The sequence below is a fragment of the Antrostomus carolinensis genome, unplaced genomic scaffold (assembly GCF_000700745.2).
Source record: "Antrostomus carolinensis isolate BGI_N321 unplaced genomic scaffold, ASM70074v2 scaffold4791, whole genome shotgun sequence".
NCBI lineage: Eukaryota > Metazoa > Chordata > Aves > Caprimulgiformes > Caprimulgidae > Antrostomus > Antrostomus carolinensis.
In genome coordinates, this window is record NW_010291897.1 from 155,323 (window position 1) to 179,495 (window position 24,173).

General features: G+C 37.2%; 1 protein-coding gene across 1 annotated transcript in view; it reads right to left on the minus strand.

The window, feature by feature from the left end:
• The window catches only part of MYO3B (myosin IIIB), a gene marked incomplete at its 5' end in the record, with an annotated part of 167,784 nt that overhangs the window by 137,181 nt on the left and 6,430 nt on the right, over nucleotides 1-24,173 (minus strand). The window contains one exon of the mRNA XM_029087165.1: nucleotides 20,231-20,376. Within this exon, the coding sequence (XP_028942998.1) occupies nucleotides 20,231-20,376 (146 nt within the window). The remainder of the gene's footprint in view (nucleotides 1-20,230; nucleotides 20,377-24,173) is intronic.

Sequence of the window (24,173 nt, forward strand, 5' to 3'; positions counted from 1 at the left end):
TAAGATAGAAACTGTAGAGTTTAGGTGCTTGCAGGAGTGGAGAATCAGCACAAAATCCTCTTTCTATATGAGGGCAGGCCTTTGAAGTTGCTTTTCAGGTCAGTGGAAAGCTGTCACCAAGCTGAATGCTGCTGCATGAAGTCTCCGTGGTTGGGAACCACAGCGGCACACTGCTTCAAGAGATCAGAAAATCAGAAAGAATACAGGATCTACAACAAAACTGGAAGCAATGTCAGAAGCAAAATGGCTCCAAGTCTAAAGCAACGGTTTGCCCAGTGAGTTGATCTAGGGGGCTCCAAAGGCAATTAAACATCCTTTCATCAAAATGCCTAGAATTGTGCAATTCCTGACCATACTCGGCACCTTCTCACTGGCAAGTAATTCACTCCTAAATAGTTTATCCTTTTGCACTCCCTCTCCTTTTTCTCTGAAAGGACTGTTTTCCTTGTATAAACATCTAGTTCAAAACTATTAACATACAACTGCTATTTCTTATCTTCTAGAATATCGAAGGCATATATCTACTCAAATAATGTGTAAGTGCCTTAATTATAACAAGGATATGCTGGTTTAAACCAAGATCAAAACCTACCATGGGAAAAGTATCAGTTAGTAAAAGTATCAGAAGCAAAACACAAGACATTACTGTCTCATTGCTGAAACAAAAATATTCTTCTTGCTTAAGTATTTTACTATCTTTCAATTAGAGACAGAGTTACCTGATATTTCCCTCTTTACTGGAATGGATGCTCTTTATTTTCCATAGGTTGTACACAGTTACAGAAGTCTGGACTGAATCCAACAGCACGTGATAAATTTATATTGAGTTGAAAGTTAAACAGACAAATATAACTAAGAGACTGTAGGATCCTAATTACTTGAAAGGGTCAAGGGTACCAATTCACCTTTTTAAAGTTTTTTTTGGTAATACAGGGTCCTGATCTAGTAAAGTACAAATTTGATATCTATTTTCACTAGTTCTCACAAGAGAATGACGGCTATATGTCTTGTAACACATAAATACACATTTCCCCCCTTTTACATGTGATTTTGTATGACTATTTATTTTGCTGCCACTAAGTAGGTGACTTTCAGCAGATTAACAATGAGATACGGACTCAGCTGCAAGACAAACGCAAATCCACAAATGAACAAAACACCAGCTACCTCTTTAAAACATACTTAAATCAAGATTTATTCACAAGTCTCCAGCATAGAATATTTCATCAGCCAGCATAATAATGAGCTAAAATAAATGGTAAAAGGTAGTCAGTTCCAGAATTATGCACAAACCTCCTTTTGATTTTCAAGATTCACTTTATGAATTGCCAAAAGAAAAGTGCTTCAGGAAGAATATAAAGAGGCTGTCAAAAGAACCCTTCTAAGAAACCTCCCTCACATCAACAATCCCGTGTTTCAAATCTGATAAATTAAAAGTCACCTTTAAAGTAATGAGTACAGACAGAAATAACGTGCTAAGCACATTAAACTATTTTGAAGGTCAAATAATAACTTTCAGAAAATGTATTAAAACAAATCTCAATTATATAATTTTTTAGTTCATACAGATAGAAAGAAAATGAATGAAAAAGTATTGCAAAGTGTTCTGCTTGGGAACATCTGGATTTTCTTTGACTTTTTCCCTTGAATACTGCAATTCACAGGCCACTAGTTTCAGTCAGATTTGGCAGCTGCAAGGTTTTATTAGCCTTTTTCAGGACTTGACAAGGTATCATTTATTTCTGTCATTTACTCTTCAGTTTCCAGTTTCAGTTTCTGGCTTCACTGAGACAGAAACAAGTATTTCATTTCAGAAATATTTTTGGATGAAGGTGAAAACATAGAGCTTTGCATTCCAGTGGTCAAGCTTCAAAACAAATATTTAGCATAACTGAATTATAATTATGCTTTGTCATCTCATTTATTCACAAAAGTTTCAGAGAGCTAAAGAGACACTAGCAAATTAACAGCAATTGAAACAGAGGAAGTCATAGTAGATATTTTTATTTATAATCAGTTCACATCTTTACTGTGATATAGTATTTTGCTTTTCTATTAAAACCATTGCTCTGTGAATTTGTAAAGCAGGAGAATGTCAGTTGCCAAAGAAATAAAAATGGAACAGTAATAGTGCCTGACTGAAATACATATGGCATTGTCTAGACACCGTAGCTGGAATATTAAAATACTGCAATTACACTGCATATTTGCAGAGTTGTATGAGAAAGTAAAATATCTCTTAAAATCTGAAAGTGAAAATCCCACAGATAAATTTCTAAGGGCAAGTCCTGAACTGTATTTCAAATTCCCACTGTACATCAGCCAGTTTAAGAGGCCTGAGCAGGCTACCTGCCCAAAGCATCTGCCCTGTGGAGCAAATCCACTCCTGGAAAACTAACAGTTGGCTCAATGAGAGGAAGACTTAAGAGGGATGCCACAAACTGTTTTCTTTAAGAAGCGGAGGAAGATTGCCAAGGGAAGAAATAGACAATTTGGAGTCTAACACAGAACCTGGTCCTACAGTTCTGTGCTCATGGTGAGACCTGCCTTTGCAAGGACACACACAGCAGCAAAGGCCCTGTCAGCCCATGGTCAGTCTACCAACAGGCTTCATATTGCCCTGGACACACAAGGTAACACAGGGTACTTGTGATTTTCAATTGGGTGAGACATGCTTTTTGGGGCCCTTATTTCCATCAAGAGTAAAATATTTTCACTGCATTACTCCAATGAAAAGGGGGACTGACTTACTTCACAGAACCACAGAAGTGGTTTTACCACTTGTGCTTTTCTTTACCTTCATTTCTTTGTCTGACTAATTTAGCTCTTATTTTCAAAGAGTAAGACACTTATCCTTCCATTTTATGGAGAGTAGTCTCTTCTTAGTTGAGGCTCTACAGAAATACAAATAAACCTAACAGTAACCCCATAAAAGCAGCTTATTACCATATGCTTGATATGGCTGGTACTGAACTTGGAATTCAATCATTTATGCTTGACAAAAGCAAGCATTTAAACTCTGCATTTTCAAAAGAAAACAAATATTACTCCTTATTTGGACTCAAACCTTACTTACTGTTTTCAGTTTAGTCTGGTTCACAGCATTGTATGAACTGTCCTACCTGTCTGATTCAGAAATGAATACCTATAGAGGGAATACACTGGTTAATGGTGGCATATTTCCAATGGACCATTAGGAGGATCACTACAGAAATTTTGAAGTAATAGACTGAATAAATGCTGAAGCGTAAAGAAAAGTACAAGATGTATAAGAGTACCATTTTTAAAAAAAGGAATTATCATTTAAGGTAATATGCCTGCTGAGCATGAGGACTCTATATGGAATGGAATTCATTTGTTCCCTCTCCTATTCCACCCAATAAGCTTTATTTTAAAACACTTGAATTTTTATCTGCTTTAAAAAAAAATACATGATTTAGGAATCCCTGTATATTAAAAGTGGAGTGAAGACTAATAAACACAGTATGATAAACATGAAGAAAAAAGTCCCATGACAGCAATTCAAATAAATCCTCTCTTATGTAGAACTAAATGACAATAATATCAATAAGACCGTATCCAAATAAGCCTGTAAGATGCTAACTTAAAACTCATACATCTCCTGAAACAACCGGGCAGGCTGTGGAAAATACCCTTCGAAAAATACCGGTGCACATAAGCTAGAGAATCTGGGAAAGGATGAAGGTAGTTAAAATAAATTTAAGGCAAGAAACACTAACGGTGCAAATAATGTGTGACAAAGCAATTAGTGATGCAATGAGAGACAAAAAAAACCCTACAAAGCAGAAATATTAAAACATCAAGGAACATGTGAAAATCAAGAGGGATGGTTTGGGTTTTTTTAAATGCAAGATTTAACCAACACCTCATGATGAATATTCTAGGGTAAGCTTTGCAAAGAAGCATCTCCTGGATAAGTTAAGACATCCAGAGAAAAAGAAGAATTGAAAGGAGCAATGGTAAGTGACATAGGACAAAGGAGTGTTTTGAATGTAGGAGGCAACATCTTGGCAAAAGGACAGACAAGACAATGCCAAGATTGGGAAAAATATCAAAGGAGTAACAAAATGAGAAGAAAAAAAAGTAAAAGTGAGACACAAAATAGTAGAAGTGAGAGACAAGCACCAAAATCCCCAAAGGCAAAAATAAGATATTCTCTGAAAAAAATCCCAAAACCCAAACCCACAAGCACCATTCACTAAACACTTAGAGAGGACCAAAGAAGACAGAAGTGAGAAAGCAAGAAGGTTAGCAGAGAGATAATTAAAATATTTAAAGTAGGATAGTAATGAAACATGGAAGAAAGCAAAGAGCTGACATAAATCATTCTGTATGGGTAAGAGCATTGACATTTGGCATGGGGAGATGAAACAAGAAAATAACCAAGGATATAATCTAGGAAACTGAAATACAATACAGACCTTTAAAAAAGGTACGGTTTGAAGACAGACTGTGTCTACCACAGAAGGCACACCACCATATGAGAGTCTGCATATCCAGGAATGGGTAAAAACTGTGAAGTAGCCAGTGGTGGAAGAATGGACAGAAAGAAAACATTAGAATAAAGCACCTATGAATAAAGCATGTTGTTAAAATAAAAAGCAAAACTTCAGGTGAAATTTGAGTGCCCTGAAAATTACTAGATTTTTGCCATTGGGAAAGATTTAATCTTTTGTGGGTATCAGTCAGAACCATGGCATAAACTATGTACAGAATGCAATGGCAGTAAGTGCTGAGGATATACAAATATCTTTTAGCTGTCTTTTTTTATAGTAAATATTAACACACTGAATGAGAATCTGAATCATAACATGATTTTACTTTTAAAACATTAGAAAACATTAGCTATTTACATTCCAAATAAAGTCAGGTGGTATCAACATGCAAGCACTCTCTTTCCTCAATAAATATGGAAAAAAATTGCATTTGTGTCTTTTTGGAAAGACTGAAATTTTCTGGCACCTAACAAAAATAAAACTATGCAGTCATGTCTTCCCTGCTTTTTCTGGAGTGCAGAGTTCTGACATAGCTCTACTGAGATCCTCCCAACCGAATAGACCAAGAAATAAATTTTTCCACAACAGGAGCTCTCACATTTACTTTATGTTTGAGCTGGGTGGGCACTACCTGCATCTGTGGAGTCTTTAAAAAAAATCATAATAGCTTCTGCAAGACTTGAATATCCAAGATTAGATGCAATGAAATTTAAAGGCCAAACAAACAAAATCCAACTTCAAAATAAACCAGCTAAGTAAATAATATTTACACTAATAAAAATACAGGGTATAATATGGAACATAATTCTTCCTCCCTTCCTGAATTTCCTCTCAGTAATTAATTATGAGGAACTAACAGGTGATTATATACATGCTGACATGACACGAGCACTCCATTTTAAATAACACATAGCATAGCTAAACATAGAGGAAAATTACACTTTCATCAAGTCAAATCTCTGTTTTTGTTCCAATGCAATATGTTTTCTGTTCTTACTGTTTCCCCAGACAATTCAAGCAGATGCTGCCTGTAAAACTCTGATGTGTTAGCATGCTGGCAACAGACCCATGGATCATCAACTTGCCCAATAAAGCTATCTTATTGTAATTCAGAACATCCTTACCCTGTACTTGTTCTAACATGTGAACAGTCTGATAAGAGCGAATCTGATACAATCTACACTGAATTAAGAAATCTACAAGTTATATTTTGGCTAATTTAACCAAACTAAACTGCATAAAGTCAGACCACTTTTGTCAGTCAGGTAGAAAGATGAAAGCTGTTGCTATTTTTTTTTTCCTAATGTTCTAAGAGACTGTGGTGCTGGATGCCAAAGCATAGATACCAACTCTCTCAAAAGGAGCAATGTTCCTTTCCCCTGCCCCTCCAAGCTACTATGGCAAGGTCTGCACAGAAAGAAAAAAAAAAAACCAACCAAAAAACTGTTAAGTGCTCCCTTTCCAAAAGCACCAGAGGACTATTTAATGTCTTGCCTGGGAGATTTTCTTGGCCTCACAACAGTGGTGAAAACTTGCATTTCCTAGAGGAACGCTTGAGAGAAGACGCAACACATCTCTAACCTAAATGGCCTTTCATTACCATAAAATAAACCCACTGAAATAATTATTAACTCTCTGAATACTGAAGTTATAAAGATTTATAGCCAATGTCTACTCCAATAAATATTTCTTTAAAATTTTTATGAGTTCTAACTTACGATTACAACTGTGATAGGAAAGAAGTAGAAGACACTAATTGTTAACAGTAAATGTGTAGATATGCCTAGTGCATTATTACTGCACTAATCATGAGTAATGATTAAATATACTGCATAGAATTTTAACATTAATCAAACTGATAACTGTAACAAGCAAATCAATACTTTTCAAAGCACAGCTCCTTTTCATCAAATAGCGTGATTACTTGTTATCACATATTCTGGAAATTACTTCAGAGGGCAAAGCACATAGGCATTTGGTGACTTTTTTTTTTTTTTTTTTTTTTCCAAAAATAAAATAACAAATGCACATTCATTACAATCCTACACATAATTACAATCTTGCTAGAATATAACTAGTATTTAAAAAGTTTGTCTGTCTTTTTCTTCTGCTTCTATCAGTCAGGGAATTAATTCTTTTACAAATATGAACATCAATACCTATTTCTGAGAAAGGTATGCTTTTTTTACGTTACATCCCATTAAAGTCCCTGGTACTGTGAAATGTATGAGGTGCCTTATTCTTTGTGCAATACCATACTATGCGAAGGGATTAGCTTTTTCCATGCAAAAATCTAATTTAATTTACTTGGCTCAATTCATTATAGGTGATGTGGGCTACTGAACTCCAGCATTAACCACAGGCTATAAAGTATGTTTTGGAAACCCACAGGGCTAATGGCTTGAAATGTAGTTTCACTTCTTTAGGACTGCACTCCAAACAAGAACAGAATTTTATTATTTTCCTTCAAACATCAAGTTCTAAGTTGTATCTATAAGACATAAGTATGGCAAGTTGCCTGCACACCAATTGCCCTGCAAAATCATGAGCTGAATGCTCAATAACTCAACAGAACACAAGCATCTATTTTGCATGTGGTAAAGATGTATGAAAAAAAGGGAAGTGTTTGACAAAGGAGACATCACAGGTAAAATGTGCAAGTTTTAGGAATGCAAATTTATACATACATTTCTAAGTTGACAATTGATGTGACTTTAAGCTGAGATAGTGTTCCAGACTTAAAAAAGCAACTTTTTTGCAGCCCCCACTTGTACCTCCATGAAGGATGGATAAGGATTATCATTATTTCATAGTAAAATATCTTCTCTAAAGTTGAGTCATGCAGATGAGAAACTGTGTGGTCTGAACATCCTCCTGTCAGCATTATGGCTCCAACCTCACATAACTTTCCCATCACAGAGCAATAAAGAAGGGGATTACAGGTTTTTTCACTATGCAACAAGGCTTTAATTCAAATGTTACCTTCCCCAAGACCCATCGCAGAAAAAATCCCAACAAACCTCTCTGGATTAAGCACCAAGATGGATATCATGCTAGGCCATTCTTGGCTGGCGCAACCACAAAGTGAGGTAGGCTGCCTAAGGATGTTTCATAGCCAGGAAGTCCAAGGGAATCATGCATCCAGTGTACTCCTCAGGCTGCACTGACTGGAAGTCTCTTGTGAACCTCAACTTTAAGGTAAAGCCTCCTTTGAGGACGTTAGATGTGAGAATATCATGTGTCCTCAACTGTGAGTGAGTTCCATCCCCAAAAATAACATGGTGCAATTTGCAGCCTCTATGTGCAGTTGCAATAGCTGGTATTTGGGGCCAGCAAAAGGAATTCAATTTTCCTTGTCCCCAGTATTCAGAGAATTTAACACAGTAGCTAAGGCTTCATTTGCCTGCAGCTGTTTCAGAGAATGAAAAAAAAAAGTAAAAAAACCCAAAAACATGAATTTACACAATTTAAATCTTGAAGGGCCATTTTAAAAGGAAAGCAGAATGCAATTTTAACAGACCTTAAATAGCCTACTTCATGCATGCTCACTTAATACCAAACCAAGCCATTCTTAAAATTTCAAGCAGGGAAACATGCTCTGGTTACCTTGGTGATAAACTAAAGACAAAAATTGCACATAATTGTTGCTGATGTCACTGCTCCCAATTGTTTCCAAGGTTACAGAGTACCTCAGATAATTGTGATGTTTCATTTCTAGACTGTATTGGAAGCCCATTTTCTGTTCCCAGTAAATTGTTTAGTGCTGCAGGTAATCTATCTAAACCTTATCTAATAAGGCATCAGCAGCCTCTCAGCAACTTCTCATAACGATGTAGATTTATATGTTGAAAACATAGCTACCTAGTTCTTTACTGAGCGATTTGGCTCCTAGATTATCTAAATTATTTTTATCCTAAGAATCTATTTCCATAACAGAGTGTATTAATCAATCATACAAAAATACCTGAACACTAAGTGTCTTACTGCAAAGCAGTATTACATGTGACTTATCTACCTGCAAGGAAGCTGTTCTCTTAGCTGAATGGTGGAAAATTGTCTGTTAACTATTTGTAACTGACTAATTTTCTCCACTGTCTTCAAACTCATTTTAAATGCAGAACACAAGTATTTTGCTGAACTAAAAGAATTCAGCCATGCTACATCTTCTCCATTGCAGCCTCCAGTTTACCATGCACAGCAGCATGAATCTCCTTAAAAGTTAGTAACTACTATATGTAAGAATTACTCTGTTACCCTCACAGTATTTCTGCCTCAGGACAACTACAGACAATGCTGTTAACTACTGTAGTTTTGTCAAGAAACAGGGAGCAGTTTTGAAAACACACTAAAAACAATGTATTTTTATATAATAAAACAAGTAATAAAAACAAGACTTTGTGGCTCAGCTCTGTCCCCTGTATTTAACTAAGCCACATTTCAAATCCTCACTTCTGAAGTAGACAACAGTTAGTAGATGTCCATCTACCACCTTTCCTCCTGCTGGATGTGCCTTTCATCACTTGACTGCTCTCAGACTGCAGGGCTTGACCTTGTCAGCATGAAATTTTCCACTAGAGCAAAACAAAATGGCACTTACTGTATCTTAGCAGTCTGTTATTACTTATGCAATGCATTTTGAAAAGTAATAATTTACTTTAGAAACTGGTTGACTAAAACAGTTTATGTGCTTTTAATGGATGAAATGAACTGCATATGGAGTCATTAAAAACATCTGTCAGGCATCTCAGCTTCTACCTAAAGTTCAGAGAGGGTTAGAGTGCAGCACAGAGAATAAAACAGAATATCAGAGGAGATTCTTTTTTGTTTGCTCAGAAAATGGCTGAGAGCTGAGCATGTTTATTTTCATGATTATTCACTTGAGATTCTTAATTAATTAATTTCAGCTGCATACATTTTAGCTCTTCTGTGTGTAATTCCCATTAACATTCTAGCAACAAATACACTGTCAGGAATGTTTTAAATAAGCACTGAAGAATATACATATAAAAAAAAACCTTTCTATTTGTAACTGCATGTATTCATGAGAAAGCCAGTTGGAGGAGATACTCTGAACAAATCAAAAACCAGCAACATATTATGCAGGTAAAGTCTTCCCTAACAGCTGAAATAGTAAATGCTTATGACAGACTATTCAACAAGCCACAAAGCATTAATTACTTGTGGAAATTAGGTTATGAATACAAAAGAAATGCATTTGCAAAAACAAATTCTATCTGTACACAACTTAAAAGAATCAATAGAAAGACAAAAAGCATAAGAAAGTTATGTAGCTGTATATAAGTTATGTGATAACTGAATAGCTAAGGAAAGAGATATCTCACCAAGATAATTTAATTTTAAGGCTGATTCTCTACTGCTTTCAGTGGTATACAAAAATATTTAAAATATTTTACCACTCTCTCAAATATAATAAAATGTCATAAAGTAACGGGAACAGACCCCATTTTGCTACGATATGGCTGCTAACTGCATACACTTCAATTTTTAGATCTACTGCCAGGCTAAAAAGACTAGTTATCCATACATTTTTGGCATGGTCTTAGACACAAACAGCTCTGATTTTTAGACACAGATGATGTAATGAAGGTAACACTACTACCAGCCACTCATTACTCAGTTCAATCCTGGAACAAATCTATTCAAGTCTGATATTCAAATCTGAGGATACATTTGGCTTTTACTAGTTCATATACTTGTTAGAAATGTATCAGAAATTAATAACTCCTAAACATTTATAAGAGTAGAGTCCCTGCCCCAGCATGTTTTGGCACTGTTACAAACGATCAGACAATGTGATAGTAACAACATTAAAACATCTTGTCCTCATAGCACAAAACTCTTACATGCTTTGCCAGAATATACAAACAAAATGCCAGGACATTCATCCATCACTAGTGGCGTACCCCAGGGGTCAACACTGGGTCCAGTCCCACTCAGCATCTTCATTAATGATCTGGATGGTGGGACAGAATGCACCCTCTGCAAGTTTGCTCATGTTACAACCTCTGAGGAATGGCTGATAGACCAGAGTTGTGCTGCCATCCAGAGGTGTGGAACCTCAACAGGATGGAGAAATGGGCTGACAGGAACCTTGTGAAGTTCAGCAAAGGGAAGTGCAAAGTCCTGCAATAGTACATGCTGGGGGTCCTGGTGAACTCCAAGTTGAACATAAGCCAGCAATGTGCCCTTGCAGCAAAGAAGGGTAATGGTATCCTGGGGCTCCATTAGGAGGGGTGTTGCTAGCAGGCTGAGGAAGGTGATCCTACCCCTCTACTCAGCACTGGTGAGGCCACACCTGGAGTATTGTGTGGGAGAGATACCAGAAAGATACAAAGCTACTGGAGAGAGTCCAGCAAAGGATCACTAAGATTGATTAAGGGACTGGAGCACATGAGGAAAGGCTGAGACACATGGGCCTATTCATCAGGAAGAATAGAAAGCTCAAGATAGGTATTCACAGAATATTACAGAATCACAGAATATTAGGGATTGGAAGGGACCTCAAAGGATCATCTAGTCGATATATATAAATATATGAATGGAAATTGTAAAGAAGACTGAGCCAGGCTATTTTCAGTGGTGCCCAGTGACAGGGCAAGAGGCGACGGACACACATTGAAACACAGGAGGTTCCATCTGAACATCAGAAAACGCTTTTTCACTGTAAGGGTGACCAAGAACTGGCACAGGTTTCCCAGAGAGGTTGTGGAGTTGCCATCCTTGGAAATACTCAAAAGCCATCTGGACATGGTCCTGGGCAGTCTGCTACAGGTAACCCAGGTTGAGCAGGAGGGTTGGACAAGATGACCTCCAGAGGTCCGTTACAACCCTCAGCCATTCTGTGATTTTGTGGAAGATATAGCTGACATTTTCAAAAACACATCAACGGTTCACTTTCTGTGAAATCAGTGATCCTGAACTCTTTGGAAAAATCAAACACAGAATGGAGATTAAAAGAATTTTAACAGAAATGAAACATGGAAGTGCTTCTCAGAAATTCCACCAGCTACCTAACAACTTATTTAGGGACCTAAATAATTTTGAAAATCTAGTAATATTTGATTTGTTCAAGATTATATGAGGAGTCTGTAACCTGGTGAAGAATTAATAGTGGTTTTCCCAATCCTCAGTCAAAGATCTGTATTCTTTTCCACCTACAGACATATTCCACCCTTGAATAGCTTTGCTATTCATATACCAACCTATGAGGATCTGAGGACCTTGTATTTCTGCTCATTAGATATATCTACTGTACTCTGAGATGTAACGTGTCACCTTATATTTTTAGTATTTGGGATTTTCTATAAAAATACAATCACAAAGTAACAAAAAAGTCCAATGCATCAGACAATAAAATAATGTGTAAAATTCAAATTACTCCTCAGACAAGTATACACAGCTTTTATGGATATCATGATGCCCTACCTATAACCATAGACAAAATCTGGTCTTTTAAAGTAGATTAGTCACACTGCTGTAACTGCATTTCACATTCATATTAAGAAATAAACAATACTGTGCTCTGAAACGTGTATAACTGCTTTCAAGACTATATTAAGCACGTACCTTTAACTACTTCAAGCACTTCATTTTAAATAACTACAATTCTATTAAATATTTTGGCTTTTGTTTCACAAAAGCAATCAACTTTAAGCTTTACTGTCCTACAACACATACTTGTATTTCTTCACTGTTCCAAGCAACAACAGTAAAAGCGTATGCTACATGACGAGTACCAATGCAGATGGTAAAATTACAGAGAGTTGGTAAAGTCAGCTGCAGTAGGAAATGTTATGTTAGAAAATGTTAATATTTTAATGTTACTTCCAAAAAATAATGTAAGTACAATGGTTCTTACCTGTTCAGATGGATGAAACCACCTGTAGTAAACCAGGTGTTCCACACTGTGTACAGCAAAGCAAAGTGAAGGTGGAAATATTTTGGCTCCTCTACCTCTTATGACTGGGCCACAGTCACACTATCTATTGAAGTGAAACAGGTCTGTTCTCTCTCTTGACATGATCACACCTTAAAAATGACAATAACTGAGTACTCTGAAAGAACGTCTTCAGACATCATTACCAACATTAAAGATGAAGTATGTTTGCACAGAAAGTACAAATATAATTATACTGCCTACCTGCAAACTACTGAGAAGCGGAAGTTGTGATGGCGTAGGATGTGGAGACACCAGGTTTGGTTCTACTAGATAGAGCCAGGTCAGCTCCTGAAGCAGTCAAGCACCACTAAATACAAACTAACAAGCACTCCCAAGTGTGCTTAACAATACAACACAGGTGAAGGACTGCACCATTCAATGAGTACTCAGAAGCTCAACTCCAACCCACTCCTGGCTATTTAACATGAATTAATGAAGCATAATAATTTTCAACGGAATTTCATTTAATTCTCAGTTTTCATGGGTTAGGAAATTAAATAACCATTTCTTGTCACCAGTTTCAAAACAAGTGCCTTCTACTGCTTTCAGAAGAGCAAAACTTGACTGATACAAACAGGAGAGGAGAATATGGTTCAGTTTCTGTTAGTGGCAGCTGTCAGAGCAACCTATTTACCACCTCCCTGTAAACAGGGTTGTAAAGAGACAGATCCTGAAACATATGATCTTTGCAACATGATCCAAAATCCTCGTTTTACACTGGTATAAAAACCCACTCTTTATCTTTCCAGACTACAATGTACAATCTTTATCTCCTCTTTGTCACACTACTTTTCATAGCCATTACTTTTCCTTTCAAAATTTCAAATCACTGGCTACCTTAAGAGACAGTACTGATATGATATAACATGTCTCACAAGATAACATCGTTTGAAGAATTTATGGACCTATTTTACTTTAAACAGCTTAGGTGTAATGGTATTTGTGAATCTTTTACTTTGTAATATTTTGCCAAAACAGACACACCTAAGTAGTGGCAGCAGATGGAAGAGGTTAAAAGTATCAACTCCCAAATTACCAACTTTGCTAGGCCGCCTTCCCTTCATAATTTAGACCCTTCTGTTGGAGATTTGAAAATATATTCTAGACAGATGACATGTTAACAGAATCATTTCATGGTTCAGTGTCTTCACAGTATGATTTATCTCTATCTCTAGGCACTGGAGGTCCCTTTTCAGGAGATTTATGGGTTAGATCCAAGGATTCATTTTGATGAGGGAAAATGTGTGCATCATCGCAAAACAGAACATTAACATTTGCTCCAAGATAGTGCTTCCTTCTCATTACCAGTTCTAAGAATAAGTCTCAAGCACGTGGTATCAACAATTGTTTCCAAGACTCTGCACATTCATACAATAAAACGTTCATGAATAAAAGAGGTTTTTAAAATTTGCATTACTCTATCAACTTGTATTCCCTTCTCTTCCAAATCTATGTAATACATACAGAAATAAGGTTCAGAAGGCTAGTGTCTAATGAAACATCCACCTTAAATTTTAACTGGCATTTTCTTCTTCATTCCACTTTTTCTATCAGATATTTGCTGCAGACAGTACATTTTCTGTAGGACAGGAAAGGCTGTTAACCACTGTAAGATGCTTAAGCATCTGGCCTACAGCTCAGACCATATTATCAAAAGTTCAAAGTTAACACTTACACACCTTAAAAAAAACCCCATGTTTTCAAAAGTGCTCATTGTTCAGCATGTGCAGCTGTGAAACAGTGGTCAAGTTTTCAGGGGAGTGTAGTACAGTGGGATCAACCATTTTTCATGCCTGACTTGAGACACTTGGTGAATTCCGAGGGTTCACCTGCTCTCTGGAATTCAGCTATTCTGTCGAAATAAATTCAATCTCTAATCATATTTTATATTGCTCAACTCAATAAAAGGAAACCTTTTTAGTGCTCTGTTCAAATAGACTTCTGGTAGCTGCAAGACAGAATTCTAGATGTGAGAAACTGTGTAAGTGTGTTTGATTCAGAACAAAAATCAACAACGTCAGTTCACGAGCGCACGGATGTCACCCACTTCTCACTGCAGACAGTTTGTAGTTGCAGTTTAAAACACACTAAAAATGGAGGACAGGGAGCAACACATCCGTGTGCCGTCTTTCAACAAATGCTATTTATATAACAGAAGCATTTATGGGCCTTTCAGTAGAATATTCTGAAATTCCGAATTCAGTAGAATAAAATCCCTACCCTGAACAAGATAGGGGAAGACAACTGCAAATAATAAAGGATTAGTCATGTTCTTTATTTGGAAAGGAACAGCAATCAGATGAGACAGTTGCTGCTGTTGTTGAGGAGGTGGAGGAGACAAAGAGAGAGACAGAGAGACATGACTGAAGCTTTGTTACCTACAATGTCTTGTTAAGAACTATCTTAAAACACCTTCAGCAGACAGGATCCCGATCAGAGACATGAAACGATGAAAGGACAGGGAAACAAAAACAGTTACAAAAATACAGAGCTAGGAACCTCAGAGCACCAATGGAGAATACAAAAATCAATTGTCTTAGCACCATCAGAATTTTCCATATTACAAATTTCTGCCTTACAGACCAGCCTCCAGTCTTATTTGACAGTTCACAGGGCTATCACTACAAGTTCTGTCATTTCTATATAAATACTAGCCTGCACAGAGATGTATGACAGTGAAAATCCTGACTTCAACAGTCTTCCAAAGAGATATATATATTGAATATATATATATGTATATTCAACAGTCTTCCAATGAGAATGGGATAGCGAGAATGTTCATGGCAACTAGAATGTTTTATTGTGATATATGTTTTCTGTTAATGTCCTTCAAAGAGGGGAATGTAAAATATTTCAAATAGAAATGGTGAAGATATATCTGGATTTAAATGGGCATAATGGGCCTCCTCTTCCAGCAATGCCATATGACCCAAACATCTTGGGGTCCTGTGATGTATCCACAGATGTGCTCCTCTGCAGACCTCTGAGCCATTCAACCTGCAGCTTAGTCCATCCTTAGTTCAAGTCACGTAATTCAGATGTGGACCATTGTTAGTTGGAGGTGGTAAGTTTAAGAGATGTCTTAAGTTAGGAATAAAGTTTTCATTCCCCCAGAGTGTTTCCTGGGGACTGAAATTTTGACTATGCTTTGCTGAATATTTTTCTAAACCACTGTCACTCTGACCTTCCCTCCATTCCATGGTTGTAACTGCTGTACAGAAAGTATGGAGAAGTGTAATTTCTTACCTACTGAAGAACATTTAGGCTTTGTAACTAGTATCATCTGAACATAATACCTTATTTGCTTCTTGTTTAGAGAACACAGTGTAGGATGCTTGGCTACTGCTAGCTTGTCCCATTTTCCTGCTTAAAAGCACATGAAAACAGTAAAAGCTAATCCTTGACTTGAGTTCTAAGCAAGAAGACATCTCAAAAGGTCTTGGGGGTATGTAACTGCTGTGACTGCTAATACAAAATCATTCATTCAATGGTTGATTCAAACCCTATAAAGTCCAAGTAAAGACTCACTGATTTAAATTATATTCATCTAAGACTAGGGCCTAGCTCCACAGCTCACCAAGTTGAAACTCAATGCCAAGGCTAATGGCACAATTGCTGGCTGTCTCTAGAAAAAAGCCAATGACTAAACTGACAAAGAAACTAACTCCTTTATTGCCTACTTGGGAATGGAAGAATTCTGTGGAAACATACACACAATTTCTGTATCTAGCCTTGGCAATTTTGCCATTACTAACATTTTTAAGTACATTCATGAGAACAGATTATTCAGTGCTTGATAACAAAACTTGAGAACTATTGCAAAGTTTTCTGCTAATGTAAAGAAATTAGCAGCACACAAACCAGGTCAGCCTAGCACACAGAAGGCTGTAAAAATAGAAAGATATGGATCAATTGTAGTCAAGAATGTAAGGGAACAAGGAAATAATTCCTGATAACTCTCTGCCTGAGTGATGTCTAAGTGTCATTTACTGTGAATAGCAACTTCACCTCTTCTCCAAACTAAAGTCAAATTAGGCCAATCAATAAAAATTATCCTGGGAGAACACATATAGAAATCAGATATATGCAGTAAATCAATAGCCCATTACATTTATTGCTCATTATCCACAGTAGCTTCTTACACTTCCAGATAAAAAGGAGCTTGACTGTAGGGTACCACAGTCACACAATAACTGTGTAACACGCTTTGGTATCATAAAATCATAGAATCATAGAACAGTTAGGGTTGGAAGGGACTTTAAAGATCATCTAGTTCCAACACCCCTGCCATAAGCAGGGACACCTTCCACTAGACCAGGTTGCTCAGAGCCTCAGCCAACCTGGCCTTAAACATTTCCATGGAGGGAGCATCCACAACTTCCTTGGGCAACCTGTTCCAGTGTCTGACCACCGTCACAGGGAAGAATTTCTTCCCAATATCTAATCTAAAACTACCCTCTTCCAGTTTAAAGCCATTACCCCTTGTTCTATCACTACCTGCCTTTGTAAAGAGTCCTTCCCCAGCCTTCTTGTAGCCCCTTCAGGTACTGAAAGGCTGCTATAAGATCTCCCTGGAGCCTTCTCTTTTCCAGGCTGAACAGCCCCAACTCTCTCAGCCTGTCCTCACAGGAGAGGTGCTCCAGCCCTCGGATCATCCTCGTGGCCTCCTCTGGACTCATTCTAACAGGTCCATGTCTTTCTTGTGTTGGGGGCTCCAGAACTGGATACAGTACTCCAGGTGGGGCCTTACAAGAGCGGAGTAGAGGGAGAGATTGGTTATTTGGTATTAGTGCATTTAGTACATTTAACAATAGCTGAAATGTGATTTGCCAGTTTCACATCAAACCACAAGAAATCACAGCTGAAAGAGGAGCTGTTATCAACAAATTAAATTATGTATGTCTCAGAAATTAGAGTATGGGTACATACACAAGGCTGGAATTATATAAGGTTATATTGCTTCCTGACCCAGGTCTTGAAACTACCTCCAGAATCCTAGAATTAGAAGTATGTACCTTAGTATTCAGCTCCATTGTACTCCAATATTAATGTGGTTTGAATGGCAAATTACAGTTGTGAGCTAATTTTGGAAACTGATAACCTGCTAATGGCCATTTTCCAGGTGAGAGCAAATCCTAGGTGAACGATTTCTTTCTTGCTCTATCACTCAGGAACAGTAAGCTCCAGACTTCACTCGGGAGCAGTGCTGTCACCATCCATGAACTGAGGGCAGTCAGCCGAGTGAGCCCTTTCCCCATCTCACCAGATGGGCAGAACTATGTCTTGATTTAAACGATGGGTGGAGCAGAGCCTGCTGTAGGGAAAGCTCCAGCAGACAGCCTCCTACAGAAAGCAGGAGGCAGCAGGCACTAGTGGTTACCACCCCCTCAGCTGAGACAAGAATTAGAGCTGCATAAATACACCTAACCTAAGCTGTTTGATTGCAGGTATCAGCAGAGCAATTTTAAGATCCCTGCACACAGCACAAATGCCTCTGGAAATGTTACAAGTGCTAATCTCAGTTAAGAAATTTAGTAGTCCAGAGTCTCACTGAGCCAAAAAGTAGCACTGAGAGCTTTGGCTCAAGTGAACAATGGATCCAGAGAAAGTCTTGGGCAAGAAACTGAGAAGCAATAATCAAAAATTTAAAAAAAGAAAAGAAAAAAAAAAAAAAAGAACAGCAGGGTTCCTTTTCTTTTGATTGGATCTTACAATGACGTTAAGTCATGTGGAGAGAGGAAACAGGGATTGACTGTACCTTTCCTCTTCTCATAAGGCAGCGCTAAGGTTTACCAAACAATGCTAGTGAGTGGCACACAAAAGGAGAGAGTTCTGCCAATAAAATATAGCTACCTTGTAGGCTTCTTTGTTACTAGATGTTATAGTAGGTGAGAATTTGTATTGAATAAATTCAGAGATGATACTCAAGGATACTAACTACCTAAAAATGACCATATGGCTTAACATTTGTTTTTCTAACACAGGTATTACGAAAGCAGAAAGTGTAAAGATGCCAGATCCCTAAACTCAGAGGATTTTGGGTCGAACAGTCTCAGAACGTGAGCTGCAATGCTTCTATACATCGCTCCTTGAGCGCTCAACAGCTAGTGCTTGGAAGAACCACTTTCAGCCCAAGAAGAGCCTCAATGCTCATGTTGAAAATGTTAAAAACGTGTGAATTGCAGCACAGCTATCAGGAACTGCACTAATATTACTTATAAACTGTCAAACTACTATAAGAGGGGAACACATCTTTTGGTCATATTTACTATCCCTCTGAATCGACTTCCAACAAGTACCAGGAGAGAAGCTCTATCTACTATACCCCAAGCCCTTAAGCCATCCAGCACTCATCATAGTCCACTTTAATCTGAATGCACAGTTACCAGCAGCAGGGTTATAGTTCATAAAATGTGAAGCAGAGGGAAATCTCTCAACTTAGAAATTGTTACCTTTCTATTTAGTAAATGTACCCATTATTTAATTTATCAGATAGATACATCACCTTTGTTTTGCTAAGTCATACAGAGATGCAACAGCAAATAGAGAAAGAGGTAAACTACAGACAGAAACCAAACCCTCTACATGCCCTACTCTATGTATCTTCCTATTGCTTGCTGTTACTTTTGCTATGACTTCTGTCCTTTTAACTGTTTCGAGCACTGATAAAATATTGCTTTAGTTATCTGAAGCCTCTCTTGCTGCCTTAATTGCCAGAACCACTTGTGCAAAGGCAATAAGATGAACCGCTGCTTCAGTATGAGTAATTTTGGAAAGGGTGGTGGCAGTTTGTGTCTGAGCTGGGGAGAAGGAGATAACTAAATTACGCAGAACCCAGCACAACTGCATCTGCATATAAATAGACTTAATCAGAAATGCAAATTGCAATCAGAAGGCATTTTAAAAGCCTTTGATAACTGTGCAGATAACAAAAGGTCAAACACTTGCGTTGCTGAAGGTTCTAAATTGTTATCAGTCAGTGGCGATTCTTTATGAGCAAAATGTGGAAAAGACAAGGATATGGCAGTCTAATCAATGACGGACAAATTATTTCTGTATTTCTTCTATTATGACAACTGTTCTGTTGTTAAACTCTGTTTTACACTGTCAATCTCAATTTATTCAGGAAGACTCAATGAAATGAAAACAAAATGAAACAGCATAAAAAACAGACAGCATGAAATAATACAGCAAATTTACATGACTATACATAGAGGGAATTTCTATCCCTTTTTCATATCCATGTATGACAATCCAAATATTCACATATTAACATCCTTGGGTAAATGAAAAAATAAGTTTGCTGAAACTGCCAGACTGCTTCATAGTATTGTCAAAATTGTGTGGTTTTCTTCCACAGTAAAACAAGCCCAAGACTCTAGGGGAATAATATTTTTAAGGTGTTATTCAACAGTTACAAATGTTGGCTTCTTCCCCTTTTGAAACAAATGTTTTCATCAATAATAGCTAAGAAAAGTAGTTTTGAAGGGAGGTACCTTGATATTATATGATTTTATATTCTAAGAATAAAATAAATACATAAGTCTATTATTTCAAGGCGTTCTAAATATCAATTACTGTCGAATTCAGGCTGAAAAAAAAAAAAGTGTTTAGCATTACAGCTTTCTAGTGTCTTTTCCTATGAGGGATTCTTAGGATTTGAAGCACCAACATTCACAAAATATTTCTTTCTCCTTTGACAAGATTGTCTATGAACAAACTAGTGAGTGAAGAGAGACATCTAGTGCCATACCTTGGAATTTTAAAAAGGGTTTTCACTGGATGCATGTCAAATAACGGAGGGTCTCCATCCCCCAGTTCAATAGCTGTTATTCCCAAGGACCATACGTCACATCGAGCATCATACGAGTAGTCATACTGTTGTTCACAAGCAATGACCTACCAGAAAGATCAGAGAAGACAATGCTTTAATCTAATGTACAATTCACATCATCCTAGTGCGACATGAAAGTACTTCAGAGTCATGTCTAAAATTCTATGCAGCTTTCAAATCGGTATCTTTGCCTGTATATCCCAGTTAAGAAAAACTCCACAAAAATGTAACAGTAAATTAGAACTTCTGTTAGGTTTATTTTATTTAAAAGCAATCTCCCTCTTTTTTAAAATGCATTAAGCTCCATGGGATGTCTCAAATACCTATATAAAGAACATTACCAAATTTTGTTTTTGAAAGCACTTCTTACAGAAATCTATTACAATAGCAGAGAACCTTATTGATGAAAAACTGAAGCTAACAGGAATCTCTCCTCAGACATCAGAACTGTTTTCCATCACAAACTTGATGCACACATCCAGCTAACCCACTGTTTGCATTCTAGTCATAAGCTAACTGTTCATACACTTTAAACCACCACCCTTATTTCAGAGGCTTAGAGAGGAAATGCCTTAGAGAGGAAATCAAATTTGACATAAAAACTGGTAAGAAAGTCAGTGTGGAGATACGTCATGTATACTTAAATAATATGTTCTCAAGAGGCCATACTTAGTGTTGGCTATAGTTTCCTTCACTGCAGTTTTGCTCAGAGATTGAAAGGGAAGCTTGTATTTCTTGATTATTTTTGTTTCTTTATCCAGTTCCACAAAATCAGCTGTACACTCAAGCACACTTCCTCAAAAAGCTTATCTATATGTGACTAATTAAATACACTGTGTTCTTCTTCCTTTAACACATGAAAAATATTTATCTGCTTGGTTAAAAAGCTGCTAGAGCTCATCTCCTTGAAGTGACTACCTCACAAGTTCACTAGTTCTCATCAGTGAGCTGAGTCCTTTGCAAATAAGTGTTTATTTGTTCTCAAACTTTATGACGCAGATGAATATATTTTAATTTTCAAGGAAAGGAAAATAAGGACCTGCTCAAGGTCACACTGGACTTTGTCAGCAGTGCCACAAACACAGCTGGTCTCCCACATTCAAAGACATCACCACTTTTTCCTCTATAAGCCCATCACAATTGCTTCTAACTACAGGCCGATGGCAAAACTTGCCATGTATCTCAGTCTTAGAAAGTTTAACAAGCTACACTAAAATAAAATTAGTATCAGAGGGCTTTGCACCCATAATAGATGGGGAAAAGAAAGTATACTGCAACTGTTGTTTTAAAAAAAGAAAAAACTCCTTGAGCTTTTCTCAGCTTCACAATGTATTACCGACCAAACAAAGAGAAACGCATGTATAACACATCTTTGTATGTCTTCTGCTCCACAGATAACAATTACACCTCCAGTAAATATGGTATATGGCAGTAAAATGACACTATGGCAAAATACAGGCACTCTAACCAAGGGGAATTAAACATGCTCAGATTCTCCTTCACTCTAATATCAGAGCCTGCAGTGATTCTTTTAGAAAAATATTCCCCTTAATCTGCATTCTCTTTGTTTACAAAAATTCAGCCAATGGACCATGCAGCCAGTATGTTTTAGATAGTTAGCTTGCCTATAGTAAGATAAGCCTCACAGAAAATATACAAAATTAATTGCTCTTCTGACAGCAAGTATGCAGCATGCATATAAATTTAATGATCACTTTGGTATGAAATAAGATTTCAGTTTTTGTAGGATTTATTATTTGACTCTTAACTTATGCACCACAAATACAAATGCCACTGATTTTAATTTTTAAAGCAAGAATCAAAATTTACAGCATTTTCCTTGATAAAAGGTGCATGTTATCAGTTTGCTTTATATGTCAGCTAGCAGACAACACTCTGCCTTGAAATCTGAAGAGTTCTTTCATAGTTTACAAGCCAAGTCCTTGGGAATGCCCCGGTCCTCTTCTGCCTTGAAAACTATTGCAACTCTCTGCAGAGCAAAACTCTCTAAAAGCCAAATACAAAAAGGAAAAATGCCATTGACTTATCTTTTATTATGTTTCTGTCTCTATCAGGAACTCCAAGATACCTATTTTTTGGAAACATCTGTCCTTTTTGGTCAGAGTTCTGGAGCTGAGAGTGCCTCTCAGCACTGCTGATGCTTGCTCTGCCCAGTGAGGCATGAAGAAAGAGAGCCCAGAAGAAATTATCTGAAACTGAAGAAAATGCTACTTCCTTTCTCTACCTTATACAAAGACATCATCACATCTGTACCTATTTGGTATCCAGCAAAATCTTCCTCTGCTTGTACAAGCAAAAAAGAAGAGGCAGTTTGCTTTGCTGCAATCACTACGTTCATGCCAAAGCTTCAGAGGGTGATGTAGTTAACCTTGAGATTTGCCGGTAAACACCATGGGAATAAGCACCAAGTCTTTCACTTCAGCATGGACTGGTTACGCACACACAGCAGCCCAGGTTGCTAGGGAGACAGGCTGTCACCTTTTGTATTAGTTGCAATTTCATCATGATTTCTTGCTCAGCCATACTGCTACAGGATGGAAAGCACCTAAACACCACACAGAGAAACAGACAATGTGATAGTAGTTGTCAACACTAATTGTGCTGCGGGTCAAACTGGGACAAGGTGAGAGGGAATTCACCAGTCTGGCAAAGACAGCACATAAACAAATCAATTCTACTAACTGGAGGGAATTTAGAGAAGCCAGTGATTAGCCATTTGGTGCGATCTATCACTTCTACAGAAACACAAAACTTCAGAGATACACAAGATGATTCACACTCTGACAAGACAACTTTATATTCAAGGATATAATTCTAATTGTTCTGAAATCAACGTAAAGATTACTTTGAACTTCAGCAAGCCCTTAAGTAGATCACATGTGGATTTAAAAGAGGGAAAACAGGTAATACGGAGAACTAGCTATTATTTGTACAGCTATCATAATGACTTGTGGGCAGAGAGGAAGTTATACATACGTTTAGCTGCAGCAAAATATGTCAAACGCTTTTAAGTTTACCCAGAATTACCAGAATTGAACTTACTTTCATTTTGCCTCAGTATATACAGTACATATACAAAGTATAGCTGCAAACATACACAATACCGATAACAGCAGTACGATGTGCTACCTGGAGACGACTGCTACACAATTACTGATGGTAACCCACCCGCAGAAGGGAGTCTGGAGTTAAAAAGGTTGATGCTTCTGAAGAAAGGCGGTGCTGTACTCAGCTGACGTAGCTAACTAAGCAGCTTATGAGGTGTGTGAGCACAATGCTGAAAAGCACTACGTACGTAAAATGAATGTGGCACAAAATTGTTACCCTTGCTGCAAGGAGAACAAAATTGCTAGCAATGCAAGTCAAATGAAATAAACCAACTGAACTTCTGTGCTCCACTTGACACTATATAACCCAACTTAATTTCTCTACACAGGAATTATAATATTAAATATTCTTTTAAGTCCTATGCATTGAAAATAATAATTAAAAAAAAGTCTTTCATTATAGCATTTAACATTAGTGGGGATACTGAATTATCAGACCAAAGTGATACCTATCTATCTCCATCTCTCTCTCTCTCTCTCTTTCCCCCTCCCTCCCTCCTCTCAAGCACATTCACATAATTAAAAAAGGAGCAAATTTGTGATTGAAATGGGTTCCATATTCCCCTATTTTCTTACTTGGATTTCAGTTCCTTAGTTATTATCATCATACAAATATTTCCACGGTGTATCAGAAAATCATTATATTGTTAGATTGTTATCAAAGTCAAAAGTAATTAATATTTTAAATAATTCCTATGACTGATTATCACAATTAGTGTTGGTTCATTCAACAC